At 33.2% G+C, this 14,137-nt stretch overlaps 2 protein-coding genes and 1 long non-coding RNA gene across 3 annotated transcripts; 1 reads left to right on the top strand and 2 right to left on the bottom strand.

Moving 5' to 3' along the window:
- Nucleotides 1-630: 630 nt before the first annotated feature.
- Nucleotides 631-3,273, bottom strand: LOC139779479 (putative nuclease HARBI1). The gene is made up of 6 exons (XM_071717850.1): nt 3,043-3,273; nt 2,755-2,951; nt 2,373-2,520; nt 2,082-2,223; nt 1,648-1,955; nt 631-648 (listed from the first exon to the last, which is right to left on the bottom strand). The coding sequence occupies exons 1-6, from the start codon at nt 3,271-3,273 to the stop codon at nt 631-633; spliced, it is 1,044 nt and encodes a 347-aa protein (XP_071573951.1).
- A 676-nt stretch (nt 3,274-3,949) lies between these two features.
- LOC139779483 (putative nuclease HARBI1) lies at nt 3,950-5,869 on the top strand. Its single transcript, XM_071717853.1, has 4 exons — nt 3,950-3,990; nt 4,226-4,793; nt 5,128-5,272; nt 5,442-5,869. The coding sequence occupies exons 2-4, from the start codon at nt 4,230-4,232 to the stop codon at nt 5,867-5,869; spliced, it is 1,137 nt and encodes a 378-aa protein (XP_071573954.1). The 5' UTR covers nt 3,950-3,990; nt 4,226-4,229.
- A 2,635-nt stretch (nt 5,870-8,504) lies between these two features.
- On the bottom strand, nt 8,505-10,797 carry LOC139779480 (uncharacterized). The gene is made up of 2 exons (XR_011719903.1): nt 10,683-10,797; nt 8,505-10,597 (listed from the first exon to the last, which is right to left on the bottom strand). It is a non-coding gene; the product is annotated as an uncharacterized lncRNA (long non-coding RNA).
- Nucleotides 10,798-14,137: the final 3,340 nt, after the last annotated feature.

The following is a 14,137-nucleotide window of genomic DNA, read 5'->3' as shown; positions in this document are numbered from 1 at the left end:
CGACCGCGTGTCTCGTTATGCGTAGTAGTTTGCCCGGTCGAATCTTAGATTCTGCACGCGTAATTAATGGCGTCAGAGGGATATTCGCGTTGGTTTAATTGCGTTACTCACGATTCGCGTTCGGACATTTAGAGTATCCTCGCGATATCGGCTGCGTTGAGATATTATTCGCGGTAGGATGTGGATCGCCTTAAGATACCATTCGCGTCGACTTAATGTTGTGTCTCGTTATTACTCGCGGTAATTCCGTAATCTTTCTCGCGTTAATTCGAGTATTTCGCGTTATGCCGAGTGTCTCGGCGCATCATTTTTCGCGTTGGACGATCGCTGACGATCGCGGGTGTTGCGTTCGATCGGAGTCGCGTGCGTAATCTCAGTTCTTGCGTTAGGATAAATTGGTCATTTCGCGTTAGTTATAGTATTGTTCGCGGTAATTCCGCATAATTTCTCGCGTTAGTTTAGTATTTCGCGTTATGTCGAGCGCCCCGGCGCCTTATTCTTCGCGTGAGGATATCCCTGGCGATATCCCCTGTTGCGTTCGTTCCTTCTTGCGTTGGAACATTACTCGCGTCGCGTTCGTTGCGTTAGTTTAAGATTATTCTTTGCGTTAGTTTAAGATTACTCTTTGCGTTAGTTCAAGATTATTCCCTGCGTTAGATTGAGATTATCACTTGCGTTAGAGTAAGATCCTTATGGCGACAGAATCCCTGCACGGGTTTGGGAACTTGCGTTCACGCGCTCCAAGCGTGGCGCATTATCATTTCGCGGTATTTCGCGCTATTATTTCGCGTTTATTTCCGTTATGTCGTAGTCAGTCGTAATTTGTACCGATATTCTATGTTATTTGTCCGCGAACTTTTCTACTATTATTAGCTGTGAAATTATATGATCTCGATGATTTTGTAAGTTTAGTTTTCCTCACACGTTCTCTTGCTGCGCCTTCCGCGCGTTTACTGAGTTAACGTAATTTTCCGTTTATTTCTGGCGTCCGCGTTATCATATTTTGTATTCGAAATTTGACGCCCGCGTTATCTACCACCTGCTATTTGCTTTTGTTTTGAAAGCCACATGGGCACTTACTGTTCCATCCAGAAATTTCTACCGAATAAATGTTATCTTTTATCTGTTAACCGCTTGAGTTCGTGATCTTGATTATTTTGCGTCACCCCGCCGAATACCGCGCTGCCCTTCATCAACCCCGCTCTGCTATTAGGTCGAGTTAGCCATTCCCTCGCACACCGACTCATTTCGTTTTGCGTCTCGTTTTTGGTTTCTCGCGATTTCGCGGACGCGAATTTACGCGTCTGGCGCCCAACATTAGAATCTTTTCGTGGAGTGTCGGAGGTGCGAGAGAATCACCGGGGAGGCCTACCATCCTGCTCTCCTTTCCCCTTTTGATCCGGCACACGTCCCGGACCGCTCCGGGAGTGAAAAAGTCGTGACAAAGGTTATATATATAGATATATGAGATTATGTATTACGTTGATATTTGTATCACTTTAGACATGTGTTAATAAATAATACATATATTTTAAGTAAAATGTTTTATTATATGTAAGTAAACATATTTTGAATCAGTAATCTTCGCAAATTTCTTCCTGCGACAAGCTCTGGATTAATACGGTTCCGTTCTACATTTTCATTTACATTATCATTAATATCTAATCCAAAATCAAAATCATAATCTTCTGGGCACAGTAGTGGTACATTTTCTTTAATGCACATGTTGTGTAATACTACACAAGAATTAATTATACGCGATGCTACATCTGGTTTATAATGCAATACCCTATGTTTCAATAAACAGCGGAAATGCATTTTCAATAAACCATTTGTCCTTTCTATAAGGGATCGGATTCGTCTATGTGCTATGTTATAGTGATTTTCAGAAGAGTTTGGTTCAGCATTTATGACAGGTGTCAATAACCAGGGTCTTAAGGCATATCCAGAATCACCTAGAACATAAAACAATCAGTCAAGATTAAACATTTCATATATTTATGATGTTATCATTCCTTTCAATAACTATTAAAGTAATTAGAATGTGTTAAACACAAAAATGTTAATATATTTATACCTACCCAAAAGATAAAAAGTATGTCTCCGATTGTGTAATTGTTTCAAAATTGGTAAAAAGTTGCAATTATTCCAAATATAGCTATCGTGAGTACTTCCTGGATATTTTGCATTTACATGAATGATTTTCATATCACTGTCACATATCTAAAAAATACATGTAATTATTATACGCACATATAATTTATACGGTCATACAGTTAGCATCTGCAGTTCCATATTTGATATTAACAATTTATCCAGTATATAAAATTTATTTTACAAATTTATAGCTACATTATGCGTTAGTAACTTACCAGTTGTACATTAATGGAATGGTAACCTTTCCTGTTTACGTATATATATTCAGGAAATTGTGGATGATGTGTAGGAGGTGCAACGATTGCTACATGGGTACAATCAATGCATCCAATAATTCCTGGGAATTGATATTTCTCCCAAAACCTGTATAAAAAATTAATTGTTTAATAAGTTTTATTCAACATTAATTGATAGTTACATTCTTCAATATATATCTACATATAAGTATTGCTTATAAAAAATTATTTGTTTTTTCATTTTTTAAAAATCTGTTATTTTAATTTAGATGTAAAAATAGAAATAAGATACAAGACTTTTTATAATAGAAATTATCATTAATAAAATAATTAATACTATATTTATTTAAAAAATATTTACCCATCTCTTATACGTTTAACTTCTTCTAAAGTTGAAGGGCATTTAACCCATCTATTTAATACTTCTGGTTGATTCAAAGCTTTCGTCACATTTTTAATGCATCTGCTCACAGATGGTTGGCTAACAGCTGAATTAATGTTATACCCTATGTCTGTCAGGTAACTGCCAGATGCCATAAAGCGTAGAGCTGTTACAACCTATAGTAAAAAATTAATTTAATAAATATTGTGTAAATGGTACAACATTTAAACCATCATATACAAGAAACAATTTAATAATTTTATTTACCTGTGTGTTTATATCTAATGCTGATAATCGTCTTGGTTGTTCATTAATATATTCCGACACAATATTACTGACATTTTTAGCTATTCTTTTATTTACTCTGTATAATCGGATAAAATCCTTATTGGATAACTCGAAAGGATCATTTCTTGCATGAAATAATCGTCTAACCACTGCTCTTCCTTCAACTTCTTCGAGAAGACGAATTGCTTCTAAATTTATTAAATTTTGCATGTTCTAATAAATCTGTGAAAAATAGATTACGTGCAATACTCAAGAACTGCTAGGCTAGGTTATACTTCGCGTGAGCACGAACATGAGCAAACATGAGGCTCGACACCAACTATAGCACTAAATGTGTCTTTTTTTTTACCTAATTTACACCAATCTCTCTTATAAACAATATAAGAAACGAAAACTGCTCTAAGCTATCAGCTGACCACACAACTGACACAACGTGTAAAGCTATGCATCGCCCGCGTTACCTCAATTTCGTATGCGAGATTTCGTATCGACTGGTCTGACCCACTCGATACCAAATATACGATATTTATCGTATACGAGGTACTTGTGAAAATTCGAGAATACAAATTTACTGCGACATGCGATATTCTAGTAACATTCGTGAAATATCGTATGCGATATTTGGCAATATTTTTCGAGAATAGGGCCCCAGGAGGTCTATACTGTAACTCCTTAACGACGTTGTAGTTATCGTTAAGTGAGTTTATCGACATTTTTAACGAAAGTTGTATTCTGTAACTCATCAAAGCGATAGATGTCGTTAAAATTTGTCGATAAGAAACCGAGTTCTGTCGTTATGCTATCGAGGGGTCTTGAACCCCTCGACTTAGCTTTATCGACACACTTTGACGCGTATATGTCAATGTGTATGTGCAAATATTGTGCATAACCTCAGTAATAAAGTGCGACAAAAATTAAAAATATAAGGTAAGAAATTAAAATTATGACTTTTTATTTAACACACATGCATTATCTCAAATTAAAAAAAAAATTATAATGTTTGTTATGTAAATTATATGTAAATATGTATATGTATAAGTATCAATACTAACAAGAAATGCAATATAAACATAAATAGTAATTATATAAATAGTAACAAAATAAATATATTTTTAGCATATATTTCTATTATTTATTATTTTCATTGCATTTATAATTTTAGGAATATGGCTGAAGGATATTTAGCATGGAATTTGATGGTTTTGGAAGAAAGAGTAAGAATCATGGAAAGAAAAATTGAAAGAAGATTGTTGCGTGATGCACAAAATCCATTTAAACTTCCAAATAGAGAGTTTTTTGCAAATTATAGACTTAGTAAAGAATTACTAATGGATCTTACAAATATGTTAAGACCACATTTACAACCACTACGTGGAAATGGTTTAGCTCCAGAAGTTAAAGTATTAGTAGCGGTTGAATTCTTTGCTAATGGGAGTTACCAAAGACCAGCAGAAAATCAATGTGAGTTTGCTTTAAGTCAACCATCCACCAGTCGTTGTGTACGAAAAGTAGCATGGTTAATAAATAGATATTTATTACGACAATGGATAAAGTTTCCAATGACACAACAAGAAAGAACTGCTGCACGAAACAAATTTGCAAATGCTCGTCAACCATTTCCTGGTGCTATTGGTGCTATAGACTGCACTTATATTAATCTTCTCGCACCACGTTTACATGAAGAGGCATATGTAAACCATCATGGAAATCACTCACTAAATGTACAAGCAGTAAGTACAACCTTGTTCTACATAATTACAATCTATACATTATTATATTTATGTATACTTAGGGTGCTTTCCAGCAAGCAACACAAGTGACACTGCGTAATACAGTGTCCATTAGTGAGACACACTGTGTGATATGTTCTCTCTCACATTAGTGGACACTGTGTAACACAGTGTCACTATTGTGTTGCTTGCTGGAAAGCACTATTAACAAATCTGAAAACGTATAAATAATAGTTTTTATTTCTGTTTGTTGCAATGTTAATAATAATCTTTATTATTAATAATAAAAATAATATGTTAATAAAATATATGTATATAATCACATATTTTACAGATAGTCGATCCAGATTTAAAAATATTAAATATAAATGCACGTTATCCGGGAGCACGACATGATGCATTTATATGGAATGCTTCTCCCATTAGACGAATAATGGAACATTGTTATAACAACGGTGAAAGAAGAACTTTTATAATTGGTATGATTTTTGACTTTGTAATAAGTATTTTAAAAAGAAAAATATATATATACTTATAAATTATATTTTAATGTGTTTATTATATTTTTTATAGTTTTTAAAACTAATTTTTAAGGTATATATTTATTTTGTAGTCTTATTTATTTGATATATTATTTGAATTATATAGGAGATGATGGATATCCGTTGGAACCTTGGTTGATGACACCATTACCTCACTATCCTCCAGAGAGTCGACAATTTAGATACAACGAAAGACTTTGTAAAGCACGAGTAGTTGTTGAAAGGTTTTTTGGAGTACTGAAAGGAACATGGAGATGTCTCTCATATCAACGTGTGTTGATGCACGCACCTGAAATTGCCGGACAAATTGTAAATGCGTGCGCAGTGTTGCATAATATGCGACTACATTATCGGCTACCAATGGAAGAAGAAAATAATGACATTCTACGTGCAGCTGAAAATGTATATGTCGAAGATGCAGAAGCAAGAGAAGAAGTGATGAATCAGAGAGGACCCAGAGCTGTTGCACAACGTATACAGAATCAAATAATGCAAGAGTGGTTTCCTAATAATCCATTGCATGAAAATAACTGAAAATATTATTTATTTGTATAATCGCATAATTGTTTAAAAATGTATATATTATGTATATATTAATGTATATATTATTACTACTTTATATATTATTACTAGTTTTATTAGTATGTATATATTATTACTTTGTATATTATATATATACTTTATATGTTATTACTTTACATTATAGAGCTAATGTTTTTCATTTACATATGCCTAAAATTTTAGAATATAAAAAAGTAGTGAAAAAAATAAAATTCATAAAAATTGCATCAAGCAACAAAACATATATTTTTTGTCTCTCTCCTTTTCTGTAATTTCTAGTTATAATATGTATACATTACATATTATGTACACATTACATATTAAAAATAAAATAACATTACATAAGTAACTTTTTGAAAAACATCTTTGGATCATTTTATAAACACTACGTATTCATTGGGTTCCAAAACGTCCTCTCTGAGGAAAATTTTACTCAATATAATATAATATATGTTATGTGTAGGTACTATATATTTCGAGTAAATTTTTCCTCGGAGAGAACGTTTCGGAACCGAACCTAAATGCAATAATACTTAATCATTACATAACAAAACATAAAACATTACATAAGTAACTCTTTAAAATACAAAATAAGGATTGTTTTGGAAACACTACATACTAATTAAGTGCAATCCCAGTGAGAAATACCTCATCAAAACGATATCAAATTGACGTCAAATAGATGAAAATTTCATCGAGTCGAAGGCAATTTGATGTCGATTAAGTGGTCATTTCTCACTGGGATAATATACTTAGGTCAAAATTTATAGTCGTTTCTCAAAATTTGAGTTTATCTTTAGATACGGGTCATTTCATTGGCTACAATGTATCTAAAGATAAACTCAAGTTTTGAGATACGACTATGAATTCGGATTTTAATCTGTTGAACTTTCGTTATTTGTTTCTCTATTTGTAAATTTCTCAATAGCTTGGCCTAATGTAACAAGAGCTTCTGCTTGGAGTTTCATTGCTTCAGCTAACATCTGTAAAAAAAGGATATTATTAAAATAAAAACTAAAAAAAATGTTTCGTGTATTTATGAATAAAAATACCAACTCGCATTGCTTCTGCATGTTTATCAGCAATCTTTTCAAATGATTGTCGAGCTTCATGCAATTGCATTCCTAAACGTGTAGAAGATGTACCTGTAAATTAAAAAAATAATATTATTATATTAAATGCAGATTTTATATATTTAAGGGCCACTTCACCAAACTCCGGTTAACCTAATCGTTCGTTAAAGGTGCGGCAACATGACAAAATAATTTAATGTGATCAATTGCATTGCTCACATTAAATTATTTTGTCATGTTGCCGCACCGGAGTTCGGTTGAAGTAGCCTTAAGGCTCAGTTTCACGATTTACTTTATTAAACAAAGTTTAATCACAGTCGAGAATAAAGTAAATGAAACTGGACCTAAGACAGATATTAATTTTGTATTATAATTACGTCTTGTACGGATCGATTGTGCACTGGAAGATATGTCTTGTCCACTGGATTGTGCATTAGGAAGAATGTCTTCTAAAATGTTTGTTGATTGTGAAGTAGGTCTGGTTTCTGATTGCAAAGTAGAAGGTATGGTTCTTGATTGCGAAGTAGAAGGTATGCTTGTCGATTGTGAGGTGGAAAGTATGCTTGCCGATTGCAAAGCGGAAGAAATGTTGGACTCATGTGAAAATACTAATATATTTGGCTCATCGAATTCGTCTTCATCCTCCAAATTATTTGTACCACCTAAAAATATATTATATATAAAATATCTTAACTTCATTTGTATATAAGTACTAACATAAATATTACAAAACATAATTTTTTTATACTATAAGAAATAATATAAGAAATAATATAAGAATAAGTAATAATATAAGAAAAGGAATAAAAGAAAAAAGATTACTAACCAGATTCATTTGGTAACTCTGAAATTATTATTGGAACTGGAACATTTCTCAGAACATCTTCATTCCCGGCAGCCAATGTTTCTACAGCATTCTAAAAGTACATATAGTAAAAAATAATTTTTAATGTGTGTTATATTTTAAACATATATACAAAAATACATGGACATAACAAATATATACAACAAAAAATAATTATATGGTTAAATGCAACATGAATCAAAATATTATATGTACTGAAAATTAAAAATAAAAGTTTTAAAGTAAAAATTATTCAATACAAAAAAAAAAGTTTAGTTTTTTCTCTGATTGATTAAATTTTACTTTTTTATGTTTAATTTTCAATACATAATTTCATACGATCTGTTAGCTTACAGTATACTCTTCAGGGAAACTATCTGGGACATCTGACAGACCTTGTACATATTCGTGTCCAATAATTCCCCATACAGCACAAGTAGATACTGAGAATGTTCGAAGGATATCTCAGCAGTAGATTGCGTATATTCTCACAACATTCGAGATACGTACCACGATTTTCTGAGAACATACTCAGAACATTCCTATTTCCGCCCCACCTAGTTTATTAGTATCTACTGAGAATATCCCGCAGTAAATACCAAGAATATCTCAGGTATCAATATAGAACCAAGGATAGAATATGCACGGTATATACTTATTACGTTCGATTAGGGTTAAATAATTGGTACTCTTTTATATTTTTATAAATTTATATTTATTTATATGTGCATTGTAAATTATTGTCAATGTGTGTACATTATACACTACAAATATTAATACTGACAATTAATACCGCAATAACGCCGAGTTTAATGCTTATGTTACTTCGAGTGTCATACGTGATAAGAGAATTGCTATAGAATAATAGATTACTGCCTGTTTTATGTCACATACGATTTCCTTATAGAATATTGCAGTGCTGTCGAACTTTAAATCACATAGTGATTTGAGTACATATGAAGTACATATTTAAAACTAGCGAAAATAATCGTTTTCTTAAAAAGGATTGCACATAAGTAAACCAAAAAGAAATAGGAAAGTATGCATTTTTTACATGTGTCGTGTATCTAATATCTAATGACGCTTATTTAGAACAAAAGGATAGGAAAATGTATTATAGTCACACGACTTGTTGGAAAGATTTAAAAATCTGAGTCCTCACTCGTAAGTTATCGTTTGCACAGAAAAATGTACTTACAAATTAAGCGTGATTTAAAATTCGAGAACACTGCAATCGTTCAAATATCTCGTGAATACATTTTCAATTGAATCATACATTAATCATTTACATAGTCGCGTAAGTAATTATCATTTTGTTTATCCTATACTAGAGATGGGCGATACAGCCTGAAAGTCGTGGATGAATAATAGATTACTGCCTGTTTTATGTGACATACGATTTCCTTATATTGCAGTGTTCTCGAACTTTAAATCACATAGTGATTTGAGTACATATGAAGTACATATTTAAAACTAGCGAAAATAATCGTTTTCTTAAAAAAAGGACTGCACATAAGTAAACAAAAAAGAAATAGGAAAATATTTAAAGTTCGAGAACACTGCAATCGTTCAAATATCTCATGAATACATTTTCAATTGAATAATACATTAAGACAAACAATTCTTACAGTGCGAACATTTATCTTGTAAGTTATGTCAGACGGTAATCTCGATATTTCGAATAGAAAATAATTAGAATGGACTTTATAACGTAATTGCAGCGCATTTACAGTAAGCGGCAAGTTATAATTGTACGAATGATACATATATATGGCAAGGGAAGGCATCATATTGTCCGTGGATGTTTCAATACATGTTGTATTATGTTACAAAATTCTTTCCATATACGGACCATCCTTCAGTATACATAGATGTACACACACATATATACATAAGTATACATATATCATGTTACATACGTATGTGCACATGTCTGTACATAATATATTTTTTAAGAAAAAAAACATATATTATGGGATATTCTGTATATATGGAGAACCAATAGAGACGTAATATCGGTGAGCATAGCATTGAAACATCCTCCTCTATAGACAATATGACACTTATTCGCACGACAGCGCATATTACATACGTATAATCCTTTCCGCCGTTACTATTGAAAACCTGACTACATGTCATCCTCTCGACGAAACATACCTATTACAAAACGAGAAGATGAAGCAAAATTCGTTGAGCTGTTGGTATGTATTGCACAAATACACAATTGGTATCACAAATTGACTCCAACGTATGCGAGCCAAACACTTCGTCGTCGCACGCAATCTGTTTTATGGGAACGAGAACCAGCACGCGAAACAGGAGCGATAAATGGAATGCATCTCGCGTTTAGAAAAGTAAACAAATAAGCTGCTCCTCCAGACACAACGTTTTAAATGTTCCGATAATCTAAATGTGAATAATTCTAAATGTAAATATTTTTCGTTCTTTACGAATGTAGAAGTGAACGAAAGGCAAAAGCGAGAGGCTGACGCAACGTTTCAGCACGACACACGAGATACGTCCATGTAAGATAAACGGAGGAAACACCGGTCGTCGAGTCTGAAAAATATAATAACAACAGTGACATTAATTTGTGCCGATTCTCGCTCGATTCACTATTTACGAATTATGATAATAAACTTATCAATATTTTCCGTTCTTTACGAATGTAGAAGTGAACGAAAGGCAAAAGCGAGAGGCTGACGCAACGTTTGAGCAACGTTTTAGGACGACACACGAGATACGTCCGTGTAAGATAAATGGAGGAAACACCGGTCGTCGAGTCTGAAAAATATAATAACAACAGTGACATTAATTTGTGCCGATTCTCACTCGATTCACTATTTACGAATTATGATAATAAACTTACCAATATTTTCCGTTCTTTACGAATGTAGAAGTGAACGAAAGGCAAAAGCGAGAGGCTGACGCAACGTTTGAGCAACGTTTTAGGACGACACACGAGATACATTATCAACACATTATCAACGAAATCTGATTCAGTTTCTATATTTGGTATATTATTTTCTGTAACCTCTGTTACCGTAGATACTGAAGTTTTCTTTATCTGAAGAGATAAAAATTTGTATTAAATAGCAGGAATTTTTTTTATTTTTACTGCAGTGAACATAAAAGAATTCAAAGGCAAGATATAAAAAAATCTAAAGGCAGAAAATAACTTACAGATGTGGCATCAAATATAAATGAATTTCTATCACTGGAGACAGCTTTACTTGCATATATATGATCATGAACAGATGAATGCAATTCATGTCTATCAATCTTTCTTTTTTTCAATGTAGAACTGTTAGTAATATCTTTCATTATTGACATTCGTGAATAATTGTGATCATTTTGAGATATCTGTGAAAGATTATTAAAAACAGAAGGAACTGCTTGGAATTTAAGTTTCCTTTTCTCCCCTTCTCTATTTTTCTCCCAAGAGGAATAATCAAAGTGCTCCTAGAAAAATATAATACGCTATTATGGAATGTTCAAATTTTATCAAAAATATTTTAGCTAAGTTCTAACTTACAGAGCACACACGTGACGAATTTATAGGCTGCCAAGTACATCCATTAATTTTTCTCACATTAAATATCCAAGCAGTTTGTACCTCAACATTTTTAGGAAAACGATGGAATGAAACAAGTGGACAATTTTCATCTCCTTCCAGTTTCCGATGCTTCTTAAATATATTTGCACAACCAGATACACAGCACTTTATTCTGTATAATAAACAAAATATTCTCAAAAGAAAGGATCAAGTTCAATATAGCTTTGAAAGAAAAGTCAGGTCGTTAACAGCACATGTAGATTTTGAGATTATTCGGAAAATATCGCAAATGTAGAGAATATTACAGATGTTTTTAGTAAATTAAGTTCATTCTCAGTTAGAGTCCTACATAAGGACTCTATTTTCAATACATTCTAAGTATATACATTCATATAATATTAAAGAGAAAATGACATCATGTGCTATTAGAGGTTAGATTAACTTTACATTTGATAATAAATATGTACACAAATAGAAATACTTATACCATAATAATAATAATGTATTGCACAAAAATGTAAGTTATAAACACTAATAAACCACCATTAATATACAAATATGCATTATACATATTTCACTACCGATGTCAATCACATGCAGTAAGGAACCAACATGGCGTTATTATCACGTGATTTAGACAACCAATCAGGCTATGCCCTTCAATGTCGCATCTCTGATTTCTAGGTCTCTACACGACACAACTTCGACAAGATGTCCGACCGCCGACGTCCAACTTCGTGTTCGTGGCTTCGTGCCCGATCGACTCTCATCGGGGCGACTTCGGCTCGCCTAGCGCGCGCATCAACACGCCGCCTTCGGACTTAGCCGATTCGGCGTCGTCGGTGAAAGCAACACACCGCGAGCGGACACTTTATCTTCTGATCCGTATTAATTTATATATTCTGAGTAGTATACGAGAATTTACAAAAAATAATGTACTACTGTGAGATATTACAAGTACATCCTGAGAATTTACGAAAAATAATGTACTACTTTGAGATATTACAAGTACATCCTGAGAATTTACGAAAAATAATGTACTATTAGAGATGTTATAGAAATGTTCCAGGTATATTATATACGGTACGTATATGTACAGTACGAGTACAGAACATTCGAAAGATATCATGTGCTGTATGGGTCCTAATATCCTTTTGTCTAATTCCGACAATACTATATTTACAGGATTATTTCCTGTTGCTGCTCTGCCTTTCCTTAATTTTTGAACTTTTTCTGATACTTTTGATTTAAGATCTCTCCATGTCTGAAATAAATACCCAACCGTTCAAGTAAAAATATAACAAACTCAATTATTAGTTAATATATATATATATATATATGTATGTGTGTATGTGTTTGTGTGTGTGTATGTGTCCTGCATACTTACAATTTTCCAAGATTTATAATCTTTTACTTTTCCATTAGGTGTCAAGGAATTTAGATGTTTTGCTAATTCCTCCCAATTTCCCTGTAAGGTGTTCTTGCCCTCCAATGTATAAAACTTTCCTGATGCCACGTGTGGATGTTGCTCCAAGTACGTGACAAGCGCTTCTATCTGTTGGGATGTAGCTCTTGCCTGTCTTTTTGCCATTTCGATGAGCCAAATATATTATTTCTGTAAATAATATTCTTATCTTAATACTTTAACCTCATTATTGTGTATAAGTATTAACATAATAAATGTACCACGCATAAATTTTAACATATGTATATATACAATTAATTTTTCTTGCCATTTCTTAAAAAGTTTTTAACAAATATGAAAAACAATATTAATTACAATATATTAATCAAAATATGTATTATACTTACAATTTATTTTCTTTTTCTTTTAGTCGGCAGTCGGCATGTCAACATAATAAAACTTGTGCGTTCCTAAACTCATTATAAAAATACTGAGCTTTGATTGGCTGAATGTAACAATCTTTATCTTAGATATTATCTTAAAGAGTTATTTTGAACCGAGTTTTATCGTTTTGATAACGATGTCGCTATCCTATTTTGTATCGATGCCTTGTCGTTAGACAGACTTTGTTTGAAAAGAGCGCTCTAAACGCGGATAGCGTAACAGGCGTGGCAACAGTGGCCACGAGGCGCGCTGCCGAGCGTTCGAGATGTTGCCGGTCCGCGCTAGAGTCGCGACGGAGAGAGAGAGAGAGAGAGAGCGCTACACTACGGCGTCATTCGATCACGGTCCGCGGCGAAAGTAGCACGTGTTTCAAGAGCTTAGAAATTCAGTTTTTCGTTGCGCAGTTTCGTGGACACTGTTGCTAGGCCTTTCGAATACGAGATTAACGGTTGAGTGAGATACGGTGTATTCGTAAGAAAGGATCGCGAAAGTAATTGAGAGAGAGTATAACCGTCGAAACGACTTTCGGTCGAACAAAGGTTTTGTACTATTGTATAAGCGGCGTCTGCGTATTCCCGACTTCGCGACCGCGACAGCGCGTGCTCGGTTGCATGCTGAATGTGCATACTTGCAGAGGCGTATCTATAGAAAATAGCTCCTATGGCAAGTACTGTAATCGCGCCCCTATCGAAACATCTGACATCTATTTTTTAATATAATTGTACCATAATTAGGTCAAAAATACATACGTCAAGTTTGTTCTTTTATTTAACACGTACATTATAGTACTATATGAAAATTATAAATGCACCTTCCTTGCTTTTACTGATAAAAATTGGTCTATGATATGCTCAAAATCAGTTTTCTCAGTTTCTTCTCTCTCTACGCTCAGCAGAGCAAGATCACACAATCTGCTTTG

The sequence above is a fragment of the Temnothorax nylanderi genome, unplaced genomic scaffold, assembly GCF_030848795.1.
Source record: "Temnothorax nylanderi isolate EJ_2023f unplaced genomic scaffold, tnyl_v1.0 TNYL_tig0227_pilon, whole genome shotgun sequence".
Classification (NCBI taxonomy): Eukaryota; Metazoa; Arthropoda; class Insecta; order Hymenoptera; family Formicidae; genus Temnothorax; species Temnothorax nylanderi.
Note: the sequence above shows the minus strand (reverse complement) of the source record. Positions and strands in the feature narration are given on the sequence as shown.